The following is a 24563-nucleotide window of genomic DNA, read 5'->3' on the forward strand; positions in this document are numbered from 1 at the left end:
CCCAGTGTGGCTCAAGGGAAAATAAAAAAAAGTTTTGTTGACTTGTTGCTGCCCGTGGAGTAAAATTTTGAAATAGGTCGCATAAGGTGTGTTGTCGGACTGCAGTCCCCCTGCTGAGCGGGCGGGGGTGAGCCGAGGGACTGGGCTTGTGGGCTTGGTGGCAGGAAGTCTGCATTCCTCTGCGACAGTGGCCCAGCGCTCCAGATCAGCTCCGCAGTAGCCTGTTCCTAGCCTCCAGCCAACTTCTGCCTTCCGTGAACTCGGGAGTAATCCTGAAACGAAACTTGGTGGCAGATTAGTTTCATAAATCTTCAAGTAGTCATGTATAATACATTTTTAGGGATTTAATTGTTTCTTTTGAAAACATTTTTTCCATTAATGAATCAATTATATTAAATCCTCTAAATTGCTCAGACGTCATATGTTGAATGGAAGAGAGAAAAAAGGCTGGTGTTCGGGCAGCTTTAACATTTTCCATGTAAGTGGTGCTTTTTAAAAAAATTCCTCACCCGAGGATATATGTTTTGATTTTAGAGAGCCTGAAAGGGAGAAAGAGAGAAGCATCCATGGCAGAGAGATCGAAAGATCCATCGGTTGCCTCCCCTATTTGCCCTGATTGGGAATCCAACCTACAACCTTTTGGTGTACAGGATGACACCCCAACCAACTGAACTACCCGGCCAGGGCAGTGGTGCCGTTTTTTTTTGTTTTTTTTTAAGATTCTAGGCAGGAATATACTTGAAATTTGCAATTGATGTAATTCGAAAGAATATGCAATCCTTAGAATTCAGCAAGCAAATTTTCAACTGCGAAAATTGCGACAGTGTAATCTTAGCGATCTTTAAACACTTAACTAGCGTTGAAAGTGCCAAGTGTAAAATTAATAACTGGTAACAAGTGCAAAGTTTTTCTTTTGTGCTTTCAAGTATCAGTCTGTTGAGATAACTACTACACAGAGAAAGCCTGACAGCGTTTTTGCTAATAGAAATTATAGAAATAAGGCACTTAAGTCTTAGCTCATTTTCTTTAAGATATAGCATCTGTTTCCAATTTTCAATGACTCCATTGATGGTTGCAATGAGACAGAATCGTTTTGACCTTTTAACGGAAGTTATGGTATAGCACATCACCTTTGCAGACAGTTGGCAACAGTAGTCTGGTCTTCTGTGGCTTTTAAAATACTTATTTTGGCATGTATGGCCCCCACCCCCCTTTGCTTGCAAGTAGTTCCTGGTTAGTCATAACAGGATGTGATGAACATAGCAGGTCTGTGTGTGTGTGTGTGTGTGTGTGTGTAAAGCAGGTCTTTTTGTAGAATGTTGAGGTTTTGAACTAGTATAAGGGGATAGGTAAGTGGGGATTAAAGGCAGCCCTAGTCTCTTAGGGCATTGAATGCCAGTTGTGCTTATGTCAGTGGTGAAAATGGGAGAATCGTAGGCACCCACTTCACAGGGTTGTTTTTAATATAGTGCTTAGTAAGTGGTGGATATATTGTTTTCATAAGAGTGCTACCCTAATTAAAAATACTTGTGCAGTATTTAGGGTATAAAGGAATTAAAAATTTTGTTCTGACATTTTCAGGTGTGCTTTTGTACATTTAAAATAATCCCAAGTAGAAAGTTGGCATTGGAAACATTTGTCAAATATAATTGGAGCTAAAATTCATCCTTTGTGTATTTGACATTTTTTTTTTTTTTTTTTGGTGGAGATGCCCGGGAACGAACCTGGGGCCACATACAGGCAAAGTGTATTTGACATTTTAAAATAATTTTAGTTTCTGGAGCTCTTATTGTGGAGAATGTTATGGGGGAGAATTCATTCTGAATGAATGACTCACAGGGACCCAGTTTCTACAGCACCAGCATCTTATCTTGGTGTGCTGCCTTCTGCAGTATGTACAGTAATACCGTTTTGTATTAGAACTTCAGTCTTCAAAGCACATTCCAGTCACCTTTGCATTAGTAGTTTCAAACCAGCCCCATGATTCGGGGCTGACTAGTTTTCACCATTCTGGCTACTAACCGTTTAACTCTCTTCCAGTTTGCTGGCCTAGACCTGAACTCTTCAGATAATCAGAGTGGAGGAAGTACAGCCAGCAGTAAGTAAAATGTTTTATGGATTTACTGAATATTAGAGTTTTAATTCTGTTCATTTCTGGGGTTTATTTAAAATTTAACAATTTCCCTTCTGATTTTTACTGTGTAAAGAATTATGTAGGCAGTGTTATGTAGAATTATGAATTAGTGATCAATCTTTAGATTGTAACCTTTTGGTAGTAAAAAAAAAAAAGGTACTGGTTTTCTTGAGTTAAAAACAATCATTTAAAGAAATACAACACACAAATTACCTCTAGAAGAGTTTGGTATGAGTCCTGAGCCCAGCTTAGAGGTGGTGGGGTTGTGTTAGAGCAAGTCTTACCAGAATTAAACTCAATAAAGGAAACATTCAGTTGTTACAGCTAGCTACCCCTTTTCCATGAAGAACATGAAAGTAATAGAACAAAGCTATATTCTTGTGCTTAGGATTTTAAACGCTGCGTCACTGTAGCATTCTTTTGAAAAGTAGATATATAAGTGGGATCTAAACAAAATAAATTGACAAACAAAATAGGTCCAGAGGTATGGAACAGATACCAGTGGGGGAGTTGGGTGGGGGGAGGGGACAGGAAGAGATTAACCAAAGAACATATGTGCATATATGCATAACCCCTGGGGGAAGCCTGGGGTGGGGCAGGGGTTGGGTGGAAGGGTCAAAAAGGGAGAAAACCGGGAGATATCTGCAATATTGTCAACAATAAAATAAAAGTTTTTTGTGTTTTTTTTTTGAAACTTGTTACATTAATATTAAGTTAGGGGATCTTAATGTTTTATCATTTGGCAGTAGACTTGCTCTGGCTTAGGTCTCTCCCATTCTATTAAATAAAAGAGACAGGTATGGGCTGTAGAGTCTGAAATTAGTATTTCTTCAAGCACTGTGTTACACTGGGCACATAGTTACTTAGTACTTTATTTATTTGAGGGAGAGAAACAGAAACATCGATTTGTTGTCCCACTTAGGCATTCAATTTGCGTCTTGTATGCACCCTGATTAGGGATTGAATCCACAACATTGGTGTATCAGGACGTTGCTCTAACCAACTGAGCTACCCAGCCAGGGCCATTTAGTATTTGTTTTAAATTTCACTGTACTTGCCACTCATGCTAAAAATGTTAGGAATTGGTCCTCCTAATAGAGATCTTTAATATTTAATTCGACCCAGAAGGGAAAAAGGGATGTTGAGTTGCAGATTTATTAGTGATAAAGTGAGTTGACTTTTCTTTGCTTTTGCCTTCTTATCCATTTTCTAGGCCATATTGTTGCCTGCATACAGAGCAACAGTTAACTTTCCATAAACTCAGCAAGTCCCAAATTAAAACTCCCAATTCCTTAAAATCATTTCCCCATTTCAGTTTTTCTACATATATATTTATTCTGTTTTGGAAATTATCAGGATGGGTACAAATAGGTCTCTTAGTGGCTAAGTATGATTTATTACATAGTAGTCTTATAGGTTATAGTAATACTTCAGTTGCAACTGTTTTAATTTATAACAATTCTCAAATCATAGCAGAGCTAGTGGCAAGTTAAATTATATTGATTTGTGCAGTTTAACTGTTAGTTACCAAGTCAAATTTTTGTTTGCCAAACTTGTCTTCTCCCCTCTTTTAAAGTTATCCTTATAAAGCAATAACCCATTTAAAATAAAAGAGGTTCCCCCCCCCCCTTCCCAAGTTAGACTATAGAAGGCTAGAGATTTAAATTATTTGTGTGTGTGTTTTTTTTTTTTCAGAAGGGCGCTATATTCCTCCTCACTTAAGGAACAGAGAAGCTACTAAAGGTAAGTCCTTTGAGCAATTTGGGTACCTACCAGTAATTCTTGCTGCGTATAGAAGTTTGAGCCTAGGGAAAATGAGGCACTTTGGGAAGTCTGTAATTGCTGCTCTTCTGTCAGCCGGTTCAAATATTAAGGCATCATCACTTTGGAAAAAATTCATCTAATGTCACAGTAAACACTGTACAATTTCACTAGTCTGGTGCAAAGGTCAGTGGACAGCCTACTGTGTAAACCAAACTTCAGGGTTATAACAACTCAGTTATTTCTGTCTTGCAGAGATGCCAAAACAAAGATGGGGTTATTGTGGAATAGTTAATAGGGCACATAGCATTGGGCATGCTCCTAATAAGTTGGGAGTGATTCTGATTTCATTCACTTGCCTGAACTGCTTCATTTGAAAGATTTTGTCCAAAAGGTATCACAACATTTAGTCTTTTTCCATGTAGTGTGTAATGTAGTGATAGAAAACTAGTAGATGTCTCAAATTATGGCACAACTATTTGGGTGCTGTATGTTTCGTTAAATGGTTGACCTGAGATTTGGAAGAAAAAGGTCAGGAGGGAATATGCTGGATATGTGAACGGGTGGAGAAAGAAAAGAGTCCACATACTACAGAGTTTGTCTTTATCATCCTGGGTGTTGTCATTATTCCTTGGAATGTACCCGCTGGGATTGCCCCCATGTGCATTTAGTGCTTTCTTTCCCCCTTTGTTGCAGTGACAGAAAACAAAGGGAGAGGCGATATAGGAGGTTTTAGAGCTGAAAGAGATCTTAGAACCCTAACTCAATTCTTTACTGATAGTGAAAACTGTTGGTCACCAGGTTGGCTAGTGGTAGAGGCAGAGGCCAAATGAAAGTAACTTAATTAACTTGTAAACTGTGTTTGGCTAATAATATCACTGAAACCAGTTAAACTTTCTACTTGTCTTTAAATCCTCTACCTGTTTATACCTTTGTCATCCCTTCTTACTGAAGGTTTATAGCTATATCCCAGGGCCTGTCCATACTGAGGAGGAGGATTTTCCTTTCTAGGTATTCTTGGTTCTTGTCTGACAGGATGTATTTCACGTGAACAGAGCACTGTTCTTAAGCTTTTTACTGTTGAAACGGAAAAAGTATTAATGTGACACTTAAAAATGCTGTAAATGAATATTACCCCTAAGAAACATTGAAACCAGTGGTCACTGGTTCCTAGTAAACTCACTCATAACATGAATGGAAATTTTTTTTTTTTTCAAATTATAAGAGAAAGCTTATTTAGAAAGTTACAGAAGTAGTGTAAGTGAGCCAGCTGGGCTGCATGGGCTCAGGAAACCAGTTACAGAAGCAAAGAAGGGCCACTGGAGCTTAGGAGAGAGAAAGGCTAAGGCACCTGGGAGAAGGGAGGGGATTGAGAAAGGCAGGGGCGCCCCCCTGAGAGGAGAAGCATGCTGAAAATCAAGTTTAGATAGGCAGAGTGTGTGGTTTAGTGTACAGTATTTCCTAATAGAGAGAATTAAGATAAAACATTTGCGTACCAATGTAAACCAGCTCTAAATCTTGGTTTTCTTCTAGTGCTATAATAAGAGTCATTCCCATTGTCCTCCAGTCTGCAGAGAAAAAGATAAAGTGAATGGAGGGCTTCCAATTCAGAAACATAAGAATCATGTTAAGGTATTAGCAATTTCTAAAAATACATTAAAATGGATTTGTGTTTTATTTGAATTGAAGGATTCTACGATAAAGACAGTTCAGGTTGGAGTTCCAGCAAAGATAAGGATGCATACAGCAATTTTGGAGCTCGTGGTGATTCAAGAGGAAAGTCTAGTTTCTTCAGTGACCGTGGAAGTGGGTCAAGAGGAAGGTAAGTGGTGTATTGCTTTACATGTGTGTGCAGTATAGCCATTTAAGAATTGATCTTGAATTTGGTAAGTCCTCATCCTTGTATTCCGGCCATCGAGCATCTTTTTCTCCTTAATAGACCCCACATATTTGGATGTTAAGTATTATGTCTGTTACAATCATATTTTCTTAGTTGTGAGAGGTCTTTACTAAATTGAACTTTTTACATAGAAATTAGATAAGAATGCCCCCTTTGACATAATGAACTCAGCTCTTTTTATATTTCTCTACTTCTGTATAGTCTATTTAAAAGAGTAAGTTTATTTAGTGAATGGCCTAATTTGGTTGAGATTTTTGTGGATATTCTATATGGCAATTTTTAAACACCTTATATTTTTGATTACACAAGTGTGGTGAACTGACCTCATGTGCCTAATAGCTGTGGTTAGTCCTGTGTGTCCTGATTTTTCGCAAACAGGCCTAAAACTCTAAAAACATCCTAATTCAGGTAAGGATTATTTTCTACTTTTTATCCAAAATCTGTCACACAGGTGAATTGTCCTTTAAATGATATTCTCTCATACCTGGGACAATTGATACTTGGTGTGGTATTTTCTTTCTTTCTTTTTTTTTTACTTGGTGTGCTATTTTCTTCTTCCCTACACTAAGTATATGTGGATATAAAGGTATAAGTTATGTGCTGATTACAAATATATAAGATTTGATTCTTAATTTCAGCATGTATGAGGCCTGTGTAGGCTATATAATTTATAGAAATAAAGGATACTGATTTTAGAAAGTAAGGTTATATAAATTACACATATCAATCTGGTAATTAGAGGGCCTTACTTGTCAAATAAGAGTAAGCCAGAATTGGACTGTTGACATCCTTGAAGTTAGCCATAATGAATAATTCCAACTTCTCTCCAGGTACTGTTATAGAGTAGTGGTAGGAATATGATAACTGGTTAAATGATAAGATTCTGATTAATTGCTTGTGCTGTTCAGGTTTGATGATCGTGGACGGGGTGACTATGATGGCATTGGTGGCCGTGGTGACAGAAGTGGCTTTGGCAAATTTGAACGTGGTGGAAATAGTCGCTGGTGTGACAAATCAGATGAGGATGATTGGTCCAAACCACTCCCACCAAGTGAACGCTTGGAACAGTAAGTTTCTGAAATGTATGTTAATTGTGATGCAATGTAGCCTTAATAGCTAGTATAACAAACTTACCAATTTTGATTTCAGGGAACTCTTTTCTGGAGGAAACACTGGGATTAACTTTGAGAAATATGATGATATTCCAGTTGAGGCAACAGGCAACAACTGTCCTCCACATATTGAAAGTGTAAGTATTTATGCTTAGTCTTTTAAGACAGGGCAATGTAAATTTTTTCACAGCATGCCAAAATGATGTAGGCATATAGACCATGCTTGTCTTATTTTAGCAGTTCTTTAAGGTTACTTAAGAAACCAGCCTCATTGGTGGAAAGGGATTGAGCTCAGTAGGTGTTACCATTAATATGAAATAGGAAATGGGTCAAACACAGGAAGCACCCAAACTTTCCAATGTAAATACCCTCCCCCCCAATGTAACATAATTTTTACTTAAAGCAGCTGTAAACTCAAGTACAAATCAGCTATTAGGTGTTTTCATTATTATATTAGTATGAAACAAAAATGGCTATTTCTAGCAATTTAACTGTGTTGAATTTCTTGACAGTTCAGTGATGTTGAGATGGGAGAGATTATTATGGGAAACATTGAGCTTACTCGTTACACTCGCCCGACTCCAGTGCAAAAGCATGCTATTCCTATTATCAAAGAGAAGAGAGACCTGATGGCGTGTGCCCAGACAGGTAAGCTCACGTATTAAAGTAAAAGAATAGAGAATAGCCTGTGATCCACAGGAATGTGGCCAGGGGAGAGGTGCCTCCAGGGTGAAGTAGCACCTCTCACCTTTAGAAATGGGGGTGTTTCTAGCCTCTGAATTCAGTACAAGCTTTACTATATGTGTGAGTTAGACCATTTGGAAAGAGGGTGTGAGAATGCCATCCTTCATACACTAGCAGTACATACCAACAAGGAAGTGTTAGAAATTGAAATGGATACCACTTTTGAGGCAAAGTTTCTGTTTCTTTATAAACAACAATGCAAAGAAGTGAATACATTGTTACTGATTAGTGTTTGGTATCCTTATCTATTAAGGAACAAAATAAACTTTCTTTATGGGATACATGGTCTCTATTGCATCCACTCAGCTCTGCTGTTGTAATGTGAGCGCAACCATATGTAAATTATTGAGTGTGGTGGCTGTATCTGCAAAGCTTGTCTAGGCCTTAGTGTGTGGACTCTTGTTACAAGTGGATCAAAGAAGTCACTTGGTATCTTTAACTTAGCTCTTACATAAAAGCCATCTACCAATGTTTATTCAAAAGTAATCAGCTTTTTCTGTGGTTGAATGAACATGTGTTCTCTTCAACAGGGTCTGGGAAAACGGCAGCATTTCTTCTGCCCATCTTGAGTCAGATTTATACTGATGGCCCAGGCGAGGCCTTGAGGGCCATGAAGGTAACTATTACCTTACAAAATGGGAAATTATGGTATTTAGGTAGCTGTAAGTGACACTAAAACTCACTCCATTCTACTTAATGTAAGACAGTTTTCAATTGTAGTCCATAAATTACAGAAGGGGATTTTGGAATGAGTCTTATAAAAAGTATGTTGAGTATTAATTTATAAATTAATTTCTTAGGAAAATGGAAGGTACGGGCGCCGCAAACAATACCCAATCTCCTTGGTATTAGCACCAACTAGAGAATTGGCAGTACAGATCTATGAGGAAGCCAGGAAAGTAAGTATGCATTTTAGCAATTATTGGCTTTCTCGTTGACTCCAAAATGTTTTATGACCTTGTAAAAATCTTGGCCTTGAGGTTGATAAAATTTCTTTGCTTTTATAGTTTTCATACAGATCTAGAGTTCGTCCTTGTGTTGTTTACGGTGGTGCCGATATTGGTCAGCAGATTCGAGACTTAGAACGTGGATGCCACTTGTTAGTAGCTACTCCAGGACGTCTAGTGGATATGATGGAAAGAGGCAAGATTGGATTAGACTTCTGCAAGTAAGTTACCTTTTAAATCCATGGAATGCAATGTTAATTTTTAAAATTTCTGGCCATTAGTTTTTTGGAACTTAATACTGTTACCTAAATTTTAAAAATTGGAGAAGTGGTTTATTTTGTCTTCTAACTTTGGCTAAAATTAGTTTATTGTAATTTTAATGTTGAAATGTCAGCGACATTTTAGTAGAGGCTGAGAATGACCACACTGGGACAAGTAATCAAATAGTAAGAACTAATTTTTAAAAAAAAATAATTTTATTGATTTTTTTACAGAGAGGCAGGGAGAGGGATAGAGAGTTAGAAACATCGATGAGAGAGAAACATCGACCAGCTGCCTCCTGCACACTCCCTACTGGGGATGTACCTGCCACCAAGTTACATGCCCTTGACCGGAATCGAACCTGGGACCTTTCAGTCCGCAGGCCGACGCTCTATCCACTGAGCCAAACCGGTCAGGGCAATAGGAAGTAATTTAACTGATCTTGGATGATTTATTCACTGGCAAAATCCTGTGCCGTCGTGTATAGTACCAAGTTGTGTGATGTGAGGAATTTTAGGTCCTTGAATAAATAATATAATTGTAATTATTGATACAACTATACTAAAACTTCTGGAATTCTAAACTGAATTTTTTCCATCACAGATACTTGGTGTTGGATGAAGCTGATCGGATGTTGGATATGGGGTTTGAACCTCAGATTCGTAGAATAGTTGAACAAGATACGATGCCACCAAAGGGCGTGCGCCACACTATGATGTTTAGTGCTACTTTCCCCAAGGAAATACAGGTATTGTTTGATGCTACAAACTTTATTGAATCAGGAATTTGTTTGTCTCAGTAGGTAATGAAAGTTTTTTTCTTTCAGATGCTTGCTCGTGATTTCTTGGATGAATATATCTTCTTGGCTGTAGGAAGAGTTGGCTCTACCTCTGAGAACATCACACAGAAAGTAGTGTGGGTGGAAGACGCAGACAAGCGGTCATTTCTGCTTGACCTTCTAAATGCAACAGGTAAGATGAGAATTGTAGCTTTTCTCTGGTGCCTTCGGTAATGAGAATCCATTTGCATCACCGGTACTGCTTTTCCTCATTCCAAGCATTCTGTTAAAATGGTCTTAAATCTTGCCTTTATGTGTGTTTACTAAGTGCAAAAAGAACACAGCCACTATTAGTGACAAAAAACTTGTAATTTTTCAAATTTAGGCAAGGATTCACTCACCTTAGTGTTTGTGGAGACCAAAAAGGGTGCAGATTCTCTGGAGGATTTCTTATACCATGAAGGATATGCATGCACCAGTATCCATGGAGACCGATCTCAGAGAGATAGAGAGGAGGCTCTGCACCAGTTCCGCTCAGGAAAAAGCCCGATTCTAGTGGCTACAGCAGTGTGTATCATATACTATTGTTTTCATGTTCAGCTATTGGTTGTCTTTTAAGTGGGCCATGTATAACAAAAGAGATCTTTTCCAGGTAGCAGCAAGAGGCCTGGACATTTCAAATGTGAAACATGTCATCAATTTTGACTTGCCAAGTGATATTGAAGAGTATGTCCATCGCATTGGCCGTACAGGACGTGTAGGAAACCTTGGTAATTGGCCGCTTAATGTTCTGGTTATTTTTTTTACTGTGATTCGTGTAGCAAAGAACTTTTCAGGATCTTAATTTTAAGAACTTCTATCTGCAAAGAATGCAGGTAAAATACATTTCAGCAGTAGAAGTGATAGAAAAGTCAGGTTTCGTTCAAAGACCTTTGCATTGGTTAAATAGCAAATTGTAATTTTTTTTTAAAAATATTTTATTGATTTTTTTACAGAGAGGAAAGGAGAGAGATAGAGTGAGAAACATCAATGAGAGAGAAACATCGATCAGCTGCCTCCTGCACATCTCCTACTGGGGATATGCCTACAATGATGGTACATGCCCTTGACCGGAATCGAACCTGGGACGTTTCAGTCCGCAGGCCAACGCTCTATCCACTGAGCCAAACCGGTTTCGGCCTTTTTTTTTTTTTTAATAGTATTATACCTACTATTCTAAGGAAAGTGAGAATACTGTGCTGCTTTATGGAAGACCTTAATGTATGTACTTTTTGGGACTGTTTTAGGCCTTGCCACCTCATTCTTTAATGAGAGGAACATAAACATCACAAAGGATTTGTTGGATCTGCTGGTTGAAGCTAAACAAGAAGTGCCGTCTTGGTTGGAAAGCATGGCTTACGAGCACCACTACAAGGGTAGCAGTCGTGGACGATCTAAGAGGTGAGGCACAGATGGCACATCATGAGGGAGATGGGTGCTGTCCAAGGCTAACTTTTCAGATAAGAGTTTAACAAGCTTAATTTTCTTTCGAGTTTGTGTCCAATGCAAATCAATTCCCTAACACGAGAAGTTACTATGAACCAAAGCATAAAGACACAGACACAATATGAAGTTAAAGAGATTGACGCAGGTTAGCTTGATCTGTTGGGTATGGTGTTCCTGGGTAGATTTCTAAAGATGGAAAAAAATGAGTTTGGTTATCAAGACTACTGTGGCCACGTTAGATACTGAACCATAAGCACCAGTGGGCAGTAGGAAGCTTTAGCAAGAATTTTGGAATATTTACTGGGACTTGTCATGTGAACCAATACACGTTTTTGTCCTCGTAGTAGTCGATTCAGCGGAGGATTTGGTGCCAGAGACTATCGGCAGAGTAGCGGTGCCAGCAGTTCCAGCTTCAGCAGCAGCCGTGCGAGCAGCAGCCGCAGTGGGGGAGGCGGCCATGGCGGCAGCAGAGGGTTTGGTGGAGGTAATATTACTTTTTTCTAAATATATATTTTTATTGATTTCAGGGAGAGGGAGAGACAGAAACACCAACGATGAGAGAGTGAGAGTCATTGATCGGCTGCCTCCTGCACACCCCACACTGGGGAATGAGCCTGCAACCCGGCATGTGCCCTGACCTCCTGTTTTATAGGTTTGATGCTCGACCACTGAGCCACACTGGCTGGGTGGGAAAGATTATATTTAATAGCGGATGACTTGACTAATCTCTCTTCTTTTCAAATCTCTCATTAGGTGGCTATGGAGGCTTTTACAACAGCGATGGCTACGGAGGAAATTACAACTCCCAAGGGGTTGACTGGTGGGGTAACTGAACCTACTTTGCAGTAGGTCACCCTGCCAAACAAGCTAATATGGAAACCACATGTAACTTAGCCAGACTATACCTTGTGTAGCTTCAAGAACTTGCAGTACATTACCAGCTGTGATTCTCCACTGAAATTTTTTTTTTAAAGGGAGCTCAAGGTCACACGAAGAGATGAACAATCAGCAGCCCTGTTCGGAAGGTGGTTTGAAGACTTCATTGCTGTAGTTTGGATTAACTCCCCTCCCACCAACCCCCATCCCAAACTGCATTTATAATTTGTGACTGAGGATCATTTGTTTGTTAATGTACTGTGCCTTTAACTTTAGACAACTTTTTATTTTGATGTCCTGTTGGCTCAGTAATGCTCAAGATATCAATTGTTTTGACAAAATAAATTTACTGAACTTGGGCTAAAATCAAACCTTGGCACACAGGTGTGATACAACTTAACAGGAATCATCGATTCATCCATAAATATTATAAGGAAAAAAACTTATGCGGTAACCTGCATTAGGGCTCTTTGATACTTGCAGATTGGGGGAAACAAACAACAAACGTCTTGAAGCATATTAACGGAATTAGTTTCTAATGTGGCAAACTGTATTAAGTTAAAGTTCTGATTTGCTCACTCTATCCTGGATAGGTATTTAGAACCTGATAGTCTTTAAACAAGCCATTCCAGTCATGAGGAGGTGATGTATGAACACATGCATACATTCGAAGCACTGTTTCAAAGTTAATGCAAGTAAACACAGCAATTCCTCGTTCAATGTTTAGGCAGATCATTAAGGATGAGCTGGCCAAATGTGGGCATACTATTACAGGGAAAGTTTAAAGGTCTGATAACATGAAATAAATAGGTTTTTAGGAGAATTCATCTACTTGACATTTTAAATGCCTGCCATAAATGAAATTGAAATGGTAGAATGGCTGACCACAGCAATGACCAGCCCGCATTAGGGCCCTGGATGATTTTTGGTCTAATAACGCATGCTAGTGTTGATGTTTTTTGGTCAAGAGGGTATGAACAGGAAGAATTAATGCAGCAGGCTTTCTTTTAAATGCCGATTCACATTACTCTGTTCAAGCTGCGTTGAGATGTTAAACTGGCTTACTATAGACTTTGTAAAAATGGCTCCAGAAGAGGAACTGAAATCTGAGATCACACAGGTTGGAAATATGTACATAACTGCACAAGGTGTCAATTCTGCTCTCCAGTGCAGTTTTAGTCAGTTTTAGTTGCATAGGTTTCCATTGTATTTATAGTCTGTTTATGCTAAATCTGGCCAAAGATGAGCATTGTCCACCACTAAAATGCCTCCGCCACTTTGAATTCTGCGCTAATTTTGTGGCCAGAATGCGGTGATCAAAACGCTCAATCTTTCTACAGTGGCATAGGGAGACGGCAAAAATTTCCTAAAGTGCAATAGATTTTCAAGTGTATTGTGCCTTGTTCTAAAACTTTTATTAAGTAGGTGCACTTGACAGTATTGAGGTCATTTGTTATGGTGCTATTTCAATTAGTCTAGGTTTAGGCCCTTGTACATTTTGCCCATAACTTTTTACAAAATACTTCTTTTATTGCACATTCAGAGAATTTTATATATATGTCTTGTGTGCGTGTCCTTAAACTTCCAATCTTATTTTGTCTCTTGGAGATGGTTGAACGCAGCTTGTCTAGGAAGGGGATGGGACTAGATTCTAAAATTTATTTGGGACCATGGGAGTGATGGTTGGGAAGAAGAACTATTTGCACACGACAGATTTCTAATACTTTTTGCTGCTAGTTTTATGTAATATTTATTGAACATTTTGACAAATATTTATTTTTGTAAGCCTAAAAGTGATTCTTTGAAAGTTTAAAGAAACTTGACCAAAAGACAGTACAAAAACACTGGCACTTGAATGTTGAATGTCACCGTATGCGTGAAATTATATATTTCGGGGTAGTGTGAGCTTTTAATGTTAAGTCATATTAAACTCTTAAGTCAAATTAAGCAGACCCGGCATTGGCAGTGTAGCCATAACTTTCTGATGTTAGTGAAAAAATTGGCGACTTGAAATTAAAACATGCCAAGGTTTTGATACACTTGTCTTAAGATATTAATGAAACACTTCAGAACACTGATACGAAGTGTCCAGATTCTCAGATGTTTGTTGCGTGAGTTTTGTTTAGTTGTGTGTATTTTTTTTCCCAGTGAATGTCTGGCACATTGCAATCCTCAAACATGTGGTTATCTTTGTTGTATTGGCATAATCAGTGACTTGTGCATTCAGCAATAGCAAGTTCTACCAGTAAGCAATATTTTCAGTTATAAGGTTTCAAAAATGTAAGAATGGATTTAAACTTGCTGAATGTAAGGATTGAACCTCAAGTCACTGTAGCTTTAGTAATTGCTTATTGTATTAGTTTAGATGCTAGCACTGCATGTGCTGTGCATATTCTGATTTTATTAAAATAAAAAGCTGAACTGCACAGTCTCTTTCGTTGTTGTCAATTGTGGTTTATTATTAGCAGTGACAATAAAGTTGTGCTCTTGCCTGAACTGTAAGGTGTTATATTTTTTTTGGTTGCTGTCCCGCTAGTTTTGAGATTCCTCTTGCAGACAGGAATAATCCCTTTGGTGAAGTATTTGTAATACAGTGGAAAAGGTTTCTGTAATAGGTGGAAATCTAAAAGGTGTTCAGCATGTATTCTAGATCGGTTTATATTTTAATCAGCTTCAATATGGTTTGAACCTGTTATTTGAAGGGTGGTTGAAGTGGAAGAATGAATTCAAAATCAAACAGTAATCAAACATGGTTAAGGACTGGGGGGTCCAAGAATATATTTGGGCTCCGACCCTTACACCAAGAGGTCACTGGTTCGATTCCCCATCAGGGCACCTGCCCAGGTTGCAGGTTTGATCCCCATTGGGGCACTTCCCAGAGGCAACCAATGTTTCTCCCTGTCCCTCTCTCAAATCAGAAACATTTAAAAAAATGTATTCGGGGTGAGGGTGATAGGCATGGCACGGGCACCTCCATTCCACCTGTAGTTTTTGCTGACGTCTATTATCACACATTGAGGTAGGCAGCTTGCTACCAATTAACCAATGATGGTGGAACCATAACTGAACAGATAATTCCTCTATAAGTTGAACTATGTGAGACAAGGCCATGTCTTTGGGCGGCAAAAGTTGACAATATGGTTCAACCTAATGAATGCACATTGGCCTTCATTCCGCGTTGAGTTCTAGATTTTGCAGTGTGATTAAGAACATTTTTTAAAACACTTGCTTCTGGATAGTTGCCTTTTATGGAAGAATTAGAAGCGTAAGGTGCCATTGGTATTGGAGATAGGAAAGGGAGGTAGTTTGGTCAAAATAAGTGGAAAGAAAATGGCCACATTGAGAAGATTGGCAGTGGTTGAAGGTGATTCAAATTGAGGGAAACAATTCTAAGGACGGTTCAAGGTCCCTTTTATCTGTTCTGGGGGAACTGCCTAAACTATTCTATAGTTTAAATAGTAAATAACGTATCTAAATATTTACTGGGTTTTACTTCCTCACCGCTCACCAGATAATTTTTTTCAAAAATGTCTTGGAGCATGTTTGAAATTGCCCAATGTCTTTGTGCTTAATACATTTTTTTTTTTTTTGCTCTTAAGTGACCTGGTTGGTCACGGGCCTCCCCTTTGTAGCTCAGTGACGTATCTGTGGACAGTGGTCTGTCCCTCCTCCACACCCCAATGCAGAGATTTCATTCACTGCAGTTACAGGACTTTGAAAAGTTAGCTTTCTCTTCTGTTCTTATTGAACAGGTATCCTGTACTCTGCCTTAGTTTTTGTTTACCCTGTTCCTTCTAATTAGGACTGGAGCTAAATTAACGTTCTGAGTGATTTTATATGTTGTACTCAGAATTTATGTTTACAGTAACTAGCATTGTGGAGAAAATAATTGCTCTAATAGGTGGAGGAAAGAGTAGGTTACAATTGGAGTACAAAGAATGGTCTCAACTACTTTGAAAATACATAGAAGAATAGGAGGAATTTGCCCGGCCGGTTGATAAGTGGTTGAGCATTGACCTATGAACCAGGAGGTCAGGGTTTGATTCCAGTCAAGGGCACATGCCCGGGTTGCCGGCTCGATCCCCAGTGTGGGGTGTGCAGGAGGCAGCTGATCCATGATTCTCATTGATGTTTCTCTCCTCCCTCTCCCTTCCTCTTTGAAACCAATAAAAACATTTAAAAACAAAAGATGGCCAAGCAAACCCAGAAGAAGAAGAAAAAAAAAAAGTAGGAGAAACTCTGCTAAAATAGTGACAGTTCCTGTTTCTGGTTGAAATTTTAAAAAGACTTTCTGCTTCAAACTTGTACTGAACAGATTTTATATGATTAGAATATATTTTCTAATAGAAAATGTTTTTCTCTTTTTTAGTTGTTGAAATAGTACAGAGGGGTCCTGTACCCTTCGCCCAGTTTCCCCCAATGGGAACATTGGCACAACTAATGCAACATCAAAGCAGGAAGTGGACTTTGGTACAACCACGGATCTTATTCAGGTTTCTCTCGTTTTCCGTGTGTGTGTGTGTGTGTGTGTGTGTGTGTGTGTGTGTGTGTGTGTGGTGTGTGTGTGTGTGTGTGTGTGTGTAGTTCTGCGTAGTTTTATCACATGTTGATCTGTGTAACCACCTCCACCAAACTGTTCCAGCAGCAGCAGCAGCAGCAGCAAGATCTCCCGAGGGCTGCCTCTGTGGTCACACCCGCCCCTTCCTGCCTCCTCACCCAGTCACTCACCCCTGGCAACCACTCACTGGGTTTCCATCTCTAAAATGGCATTTCAGAATTGCTAACAAAATGGAGTGCAGTATGCGACCGTTTGAGACTGGCTGTTTGTCATTCAGCACAATGACCTTGAGAGCCATTCAAGTGGTTGCAGTTCCGTCTTATTGCTGAGTAGTATGCATGGGCCATAGTTTGTCCATTCAGCCACCGAAGGACGTTTGGCTTGTTTCCAGTTGTTTTTTTTAATCCTCACCCGAGGACATTTTCCCATTGATTTTTAGGGAGAGTGGAAAAGAGAGAGAAAGACAGAGAGAAATAACGATGTGAGAGAAACACATCTATGGGTTGCCTCCTGCACATGCCCCAACCAGGGACCGGATCGGGGAGGAGCCCGCAACCAAGGTACGTGCCCTTGACCAGAATCGAACCCGGGACTCGAGTCCACAGGCCGATGCTCTATCCACTGAGCCACACCGGCCAGGGCTGTTTCCAGTTTTTGACTATTACACATTAAAGCTGCTCTGAACATTCGTGTGCAGGTTTTGTGTAGACATAAGTGTCCATCTTTCTGGCATAAATGCCAGGAGTGCAACTGCTGGGTCCTATGGGAAGTGCATGTTTAGTGTGAGAACCTGCCAGTACTGTCATGGCCGCGTAGTTCAGCAGATCGTCTCCTGTGAGAGGAACCATTAGTCTGATGTGTCTGAAGACAGAATCTGCCAAATCCTTTTCCAGAGGGACTAGAATTTTAAAAAAATATATTTTTATTGATTTCAGAGAGGAAGGGAAAGGGAGAAAGAGAAACATCAGTGATGAGAGAGTTATTCATTGGCTGCCTCCTTGCATGCCCCACACTGGAAATTGAGTCCACAACCTGGGCATGTGCCCTGACCGGGAATTGAATTGTGACTTCCTGGTTCATAGGTTGGTGCTCAACCACTGAGCCACACCAGCCAGGCTGTGTTGTTGGAATTTATTTTGGCCTAATTGATGGGAAGTGATAGCTCATTGTGGTCTTAATTTGCATTTCACTAATGACTAGTGATGTTAATCATCTTTTCTTGTGCTTATTTGCTATCCTTATATATTTGGCAGAATATATGTTCCTGTATTGCCCATTTTAAAATTAATTGATTGCTTTTTACTGCGGAGTTCTTTATATATTCTAGGTACAAGTCTTGTCAGATATATGGTTTGCAAATATTTTGTCCCAGTCTATAGCTTGTCTTTTCATCTTAACAGTCTTTTGCAGAGCAAACAATTTTTTTGATAAACATTTCTAATTTTGATGCAGCCCAATTTATGAACATTTCCTTTTATGGGATGTGCTTGTGGTGTCATGCTTAAGGACCCTTCACCCTGCCCTACATCCTAAAGATGTTTTTCCTATTTTTTCTAATAATTTTGCATTTAAATCTACAGTCCATTTGAGTCCATTTTTAAGGTGTGAGATTTAGGTGTAAGTTCACTTTTTAATCTGTGGCCAATTGTTCTAGTCTTTTGTTGAAAAGACTATTCTTTCTCCATTGACTTGTTTTTGCAACTGTGTCAAAAATGAGTTCACAACCTGGCCGGGTAGTTCAGTTGGTTAGAGTATTGTCCTGACACGCCAAGGTTACCAGTGCCATCCCAGGCACATACAAGACAAACCAATCCCTGGTCAGGGCACATACAAGAATCAACCAGTGAATGCATAAATAAGTGGAAAAACAAAATCAATGTTTCTCTCTCTCTCTTTTTGCCTTTCCTTCTCTCTAAAATCAATCAGTAATTTTTTAAAAAAAATCAGTTGACTATCCTTGTATGGGTATTTTTGGGTTCTTTTCTGTTTTATTGATCTACTAGAGGCCTAGCGCACAATTAAATCATGTGCGTGTAGGGTCCCCTAGGCCTAGCCTGCCATCAGGGCTATGTCCGCCGCCCCGCGATGCCTTTTATGGTATAGATGTGCCAATAGCACACTGCCTGCTTCAGTTATTTCCAGCCATATAGTAAGTTTTAAAATTGGATAGAGTGATTCCTCTCAATTCATTATTTTTCAAAAATGGTTTTAGCTATTCTAGTTTCCTTCTCTTTTCATATAAATTTTAGAATAAGCCACAAAAAATCTCGTGGGATTTTGATGGTAATTGTGCTGAACCTGTAGGTCAGTTTGGGGGAGAACTGACATCCCCACTATGTTGAGTCTAAAGCGTATTTTTAAGTTGTAAACTCAGACTATCCAGCAGCAGGGATACCTGGCACTTCCCACAGGGAGCACTCCTGTTTATCCGTCCTAGGATCATGCTCCTCCTCCGGGAAAGGCCGCATTTTGTGAAGGAAGTTCACTCAGGAACATATTAAGGAGTCCAGCCCTAGCTGGTGTTGCTCAGTGGATAGAGCGCCTGCCTACCGACCAAAGGGTCCCGGGTTCAATTCCGGTCAAGGGCACATACCTTGGTTGCAGGCTCCTCCCCGGTCCGGGCCCTGGTCAGGACGCGTGCAGGAGGCAACCCATGGATGTGTTTCTCTCACATCGATGTTTCTCTCTGTCTCCCCCTCTCCCTTCCACTCTCCCTAAAAATCAATGGAGAAATATCCTCGGGTGAGGATTAACAAACAAAACAAAAGGAGTTCAGCTGCTGGCGATGGCAGCCGAGGTATTTCAGGCCAACCCTCCTGCTGAAGACAACTATGAAAACGCACAAGTAGCATGAATCTGCGGGCGTTCCGGGTCTGAGCCTGTGAACAGCTGGACGGGCTCCCGTGAGCGACAGAGGCAGAGGTTCCCCAATGAGTCAGATACATCAGTAGCCGCCTGAGCAGGAAATGCACTGCTCGGCTCACCCAAACTTAGGGGCACCTTACACTCTTCCAGTTTCTTCTTCCTGAAACTCCTCATTCGGAGAGTACTTGGCAGCCTGACTTGAATATTAATTCTCAGCATGCACTGGACTCAACTACCATACTGTCCCAGAATTTTAATAACACAATTTTCATGTCAATTTTCATCCAGGAGCCGTGTCCTTGGATTGCACTGCGGGGACTTCCTATAGAGCCTTCTCCTTCACAAGATGGCACGGGGCTGCCAGGGGTAATTTGCATTCCCATTGGTTTTGTGTTTTTTAAAAAATATTTTTATTGATTTCAGAGAGGAAGGAAGGGAGAGGGGGAGAGAGATAGAAACATCAATGATGAGAGAATCACGGATCGGCTGCCTCCTGCACGCCCCACAACCTGGGCCTGTGCCCTTGACCGGGAATCAAACCCTAACCTCCTGGTTCATAGGTCGACGCTCAACCAGTGAGCTACACCAGCCTATTTTGTGGGTTTTGAAGAGATCTACAGAATTAACAGTATTCCTTTTTTAAAAGTCAGTCCAGCCGAAACTGGTTTGGCTCAGTGGATAGAGCATCGGCCTGCAGACTGAAGGGTCCCAGGTTCGATTCCAGTCAAGGGCATGTACCTGGTGTTTCTGACTATCTCTCTCCCTTCCTCTCTGTAAAAAATCAATGAAATATATTTAAAAAAAAAAGTCAGTCCATACTGAGCTTTCTTTATATACATATATTTTTAAATTTATTGATTTTTATCCATTTCGAGTTTATCTTGGTGTGTGTGAATGGTTTATGGATACAGTATTTTTTTTTTTTCAATTTGACCCAACTGCCATCTATGGAAATACCTGTCTTTTCTGTACTGTTAGTTAGGGTAAGGTTAAAGTGTAGCAAAGAGGCTCTGAGATACAATGACTCAACTAAGAAAGAAATAATTTCTCTTACCTGCCATTTCAGAATTCGTGTTCCCAGGCCAGTGGGTGACTCTGTGGCCCTGCCATTCGGGATTGAGGCTCCTTCCCGTTCATTTCTCTACGTTGAAGGCAGCAGTTCTCAAAATGGTTCCTACCCCAGGGGGGTCAGCGTTGCCGGAGAACTTGCTAGAAATACAAATTCCTGGGTTCCACCCAGACCCGCTGACTCAGAAGCAGCAGAGAAGGGTGCAGTGATCTGTATTTTAACAAGCTCCCCAGGGATTCGCATGCGGTTGAGAACCGCTGATCAAATCAGCCTGTGTTGCAAGGGGGGAGGGTGCTCAGAGGAGGTGCGCCACTGTCTTCCTGTGTCAGTGCAGAAGTAGCACACATCACTTCACTCATACGCCATCTTGGTAAAATCTTGGTCACATGGCCGTGTCTAGCTGCAAGGGAGGCTGGGAAGTGTAACCTAGCTGGGCACGTTTCGTTATTATACGAGAAGGGGGGAATGTATTTGAGAGGATTACTAACAGTCTTCACAGCCAACAAGGATCAGATACAAAACTCCCATTGCGCAAAGGGGCTTCCTTCTGGAATTTCTCCTGTGTTCACTGGCCTTCTGGTTCATGGGCTAGAACCGCGTAGTTTTCATTATTGAGGCTTTGAACTATGTTTTAATATCTTTAATATATAGTTCTCCCCTCAGTGCTCTTTTTTTTTTAGTGCTCTTTTATTTAAAGTTTTATTTTTGCTCTTCTTGCTTGTTTATTTTTTAAAAACAACATTTACAATCATTTGTCTAGTTATAAACATTTTGGAGGGTTTTAAAAATATACTTTATTGATTTCAGAGGGGAAGGGAGAGGGAGAGAGAGAAACATCAATGATGAGAGAGAATCATGGACCGGCTGCCTCCTGCACACCCCCCACTGGGGATGGAGCCCACAACTCGGGCATGTGCCCTGATCGGGAATTGAACCATGACCTCCTGGTTCATAGGTCAAGGCTCAACTGCTCAGTCACGCCAACTGGGCATGTTTTTGTTTGTTTTTTAAAGATCTTGTGTACTTCATGTCAAGTTTATTCCAAGTTATTTCTGTTATTTGTTGCTATTACAAATGGAATATCTTCTTCCTTATATTGTCTAGGATGGGGCAAAATTAGGTTTACAGTTGTGAGTACTCGAAACAGTTTATTTTTGTATTATTATTATATTAGAGGCCTGGTGCACGAAATTCATGCATTGGGGGGGGTTCCCTCAGCCCGGCCTGCACCCTCTCTAATCTGGGACCCTTTGGGGGATGTCCAACTGCCGGTTTAGGCCCAATCCCGCAGTCGGACATCCCTCTCACAATCTGGGACTGCTGGCTCCTAACCGCTCACCTGCCTGCCGGTCTGATTGCCCCTAACCACTCTGCCTGCCGCCTGATCTCACCCCTAACTGCCCTCCCCTGCTGGCCTGATCACCCCTAACTTCCCTCCCCTGCTGGCCTGATTGCCTCTAACCGCCTCTCCCTCGGTCCCTGCCAACGTAGCTTTGTCCGGAAGGATGACCGGATGACCGGAAGATGTCCAGTCTATCTGGTCTAATTAGCATATTACCCTTTTATTAGTATAGATATTAATTATTTTATTTCCATAAAAACAACTGTAACCTGGCTTTTGTCCCACCCTGTATGTTAACTATTGATTTCTTTATGTTTTATTTTCTGCTACTTTACTGAATTCTCATATTGTTTTTGGTAGTTTCTCAGTTGAGTCTCTTGGCTTTTCCAAGTATACTGTTACATTTTCTGCAAATAATAATAGTTTTACTTCCTCTTTTCCAATTGGTAGACCTCTAGTTTATTTTTCTTGTGTAATCGCTTCAGTTAGGATCTCCAGTACAATGTTAAATAATTGTTAATTCTTCTGGCGTTTTCCATTAAATTTGATACTAAAATAATGTCAAACATGTTAAACATGTTAAGGGTATCAATTCTATTCATATTTTGAGTTTTTAATCAAGAATGGGTGTTAAATCTGTCACATACCTTTTCAGACTTTGAGGAAATATGATTTTTCTCTGTAGATTTATTAATATACTTAAGTATTTTAATAGTTTTTCTTCTTTTTAATTTTTATTTATTATTGACTTAGAGAGAGTGGGAGAGGGAGAGAGAGAGAGAGAAAAACATCGATTTGTTGTTCCACTTATTTATGAATTCACTGCTTGATTTTTTTAAAAATATATTTTTATTGATTTTAGAGAGGAAGGGAGAGGGATAGAAACATCAATGATGAGAGAGAATCATTGATAGGCTGCCTCCTGCATGCCCCCTACTGGGGATCAAGCCCGTAACCCAGGCGTGTGCCCTTGGCCAGAATCGAACCTGGGACCCTTCAGTCCGCAGGCCGATGCTCTATCCAGTGAGCCAAACCGGCTAGGGCACTGCTTGATTTTTTTATATGCCCTGACCAGGGATCAAACCAACAACCTTGGCATATCAGGTCGATGCTCTAACCACCTGAGCTACTGGCCAGGGCCTTAATAGATTTTCTAATATGCAAATAATGTGGTATCCTTCACCTTCTAATCCAAAGAGCTGAATAGATCATGGATGCAATAGGTAGCTGCATTTTCTCCCTCCCTTCCCCAGCCTCTCCAGAGTCCTCGCCATCCTGTTAAATGGCACTACCACTAGATAAGATTGTCTACCAACTGCACTCAAATGACAAAAGAAGATAAGAAAAAAGTCCAAGAAAAAAAGACAAGCTGAGAAACCATTCCTTTTTTCTTATTCTCTTACACCACTTCTCAGCCAATGCCGTAAGTTCTCCTTGCAAACCCAACCTCTTATTGTCACCACTGCTAACAGCCTGGGCCAAGCTGGCTTCCTTTCTCAGTTGCCCACGGTGACAGCGCCAGAATGGTCTCCCTGCCTCATTATGACGCGTAAGACCCCACTCAGTCTGCTTCCAACCAGCCTCCCATTCCCCGGGCCGTCCACTGTGCTCCTACCGCCATCCTGCTTTCCATCCAGCCACCTCCTTTCCTAGCATGGCTGCCTCCTCCTCATTCAGCCCTGAACTCAAATGCCCCTCAGAGAGGCCCTACCTGACATTCCCAGCTAACTTCTCTGATTTCAATGTCAAGGGAGCCCTGAAGGGAAGCTGTGCAGCCTCGGACAGGTGGGTCACTAGCTGTGGCAGATACAAGCTTCCTCATTCTCTTGATGCTCATATATATATTTAAAATATTTTTAAATTGACTTCAGAGAGGAAGGGAGAGAAAGAAACATAATGATGAGAGAGAAGCATGGATCGGCTGCCTCCTGCAGGCCCCACACGGGGGATGGAGCCCACAACCCGGGCCTGTGCCCTGACCAGGAATGGAACCGTGACCTCCTGGTTCACAGGTCAGTGCTCAAACACTGAGCCACACCGGCCGGGCTTGATGCTCCTATATCGAGGCCCAGCCTCCCTATTGTCTTCCTACCAGGAAAGGACCTGCAGCATGAAGCCACTTTCACATCCTCGCAGTAAGATGCTGTCTACTCCTGAGCAAGAGAATGCCACCCCCCCCCCGTCCTTCAGCAAATGCCTGCATTCTGAGTCACAGCTTTCCTCACTGAAGCAGAAACAGCAGTCCCCGCCCTATGTACTTTCTGTGACAATTAAGGGAAGATGTATTTAAAGTGCTAGTCTAGCATTCTGTGGTTTCGATGGACATAGGATAGTGGACATACAACTGTCTCACACACACACACACACACACACACGCACGCACACACACAAAAAAAACTGCCCCCCCCAATCCTTCCATTACTATCCCATGGTAGGAAGCTCAGAGCCATGAACTACTCCTTTGCCACCTCCCCCCACTAGCCTAAGGCCGGCTCGTGGTTTTAGAACATCGCTCACGTCTGCAGTTCTCCCTTCCTGCTGTTCAGCCTGGACCACAGAAGCAGCCGCCTCCCTTCCTCCCTCACTAACAGGCCCCCTTTGGTTCTGGATGGGGTGCTAGGGAAGACTTGTCTCCCAATTCCCGTCCGGGGCATGTAGGTGGGAGCCCCTGGGGTGGGTGTCCCTTCCCACATGAAACCTCACGAGAAGACTTTTGGCTCTACTGCTTTTT

The 24563-nt window shown here is 40.9% G+C and overlaps 1 protein-coding gene and 1 long non-coding RNA gene across 3 annotated transcripts in view; both read left to right on the plus strand.

The window, feature by feature from the left end:
• DDX3X (DEAD (Asp-Glu-Ala-Asp) box helicase 3, X-linked) overlaps positions 1 to 14494 on the plus strand; it is a 15807-nt gene extending 1313 nt beyond the window's left edge. The window contains exons 2-17 of the mRNA XM_005880876.2: positions 2041 to 2098; positions 3830 to 3877; positions 5585 to 5717; positions 6704 to 6862; positions 6945 to 7044; positions 7420 to 7555; positions 8182 to 8267; positions 8452 to 8550; positions 8659 to 8819; positions 9463 to 9607; positions 9686 to 9830; positions 10023 to 10204; positions 10290 to 10407; positions 10924 to 11077; positions 11467 to 11606; positions 11876 to 14494. Of these exons, the coding sequence (XP_005880938.1) occupies positions 2041 to 2098; positions 3830 to 3877; positions 5585 to 5717; positions 6704 to 6862; positions 6945 to 7044; positions 7420 to 7555; positions 8182 to 8267; positions 8452 to 8550; positions 8659 to 8819; positions 9463 to 9607; positions 9686 to 9830; positions 10023 to 10204; positions 10290 to 10407; positions 10924 to 11077; positions 11467 to 11606; positions 11876 to 11955 (1944 nt within the window). The 3' untranslated portion in view covers positions 11956 to 14494. The remainder of the gene's footprint in view (positions 1 to 2040; positions 2099 to 3829; positions 3878 to 5584; positions 5718 to 6703; positions 6863 to 6944; positions 7045 to 7419; positions 7556 to 8181; positions 8268 to 8451; positions 8551 to 8658; positions 8820 to 9462; positions 9608 to 9685; positions 9831 to 10022; positions 10205 to 10289; positions 10408 to 10923; positions 11078 to 11466; positions 11607 to 11875) is intronic.
• A 1713-nt stretch (positions 14495 to 16207) lies between these two features.
• LOC106723847 overlaps positions 16208 to 24563 on the plus strand; it is a 10089-nt gene continuing 1733 nt past the window's right edge. The window contains exons 1-3 of one of the 2 annotated variants that reach the window (XR_001359582.1): positions 16208 to 16491; positions 19710 to 19787; positions 20488 to 20608. This is a non-coding gene — a long non-coding RNA (uncharacterized LOC106723847). Of the gene's footprint in view, positions 16492 to 19709; positions 19788 to 20487; positions 21290 to 24563 lie in introns of those variants that run through there. The other variant, XR_001359583.1, reaches the window with a different exon arrangement.

The sequence above is a fragment of the Myotis brandtii genome, unplaced genomic scaffold (assembly GCF_000412655.1).
Source record: "Myotis brandtii unplaced genomic scaffold, ASM41265v1 scaffold657, whole genome shotgun sequence".
NCBI classification, from domain to species: domain Eukaryota; kingdom Metazoa; phylum Chordata; class Mammalia; order Chiroptera; family Vespertilionidae; genus Myotis; species Myotis brandtii.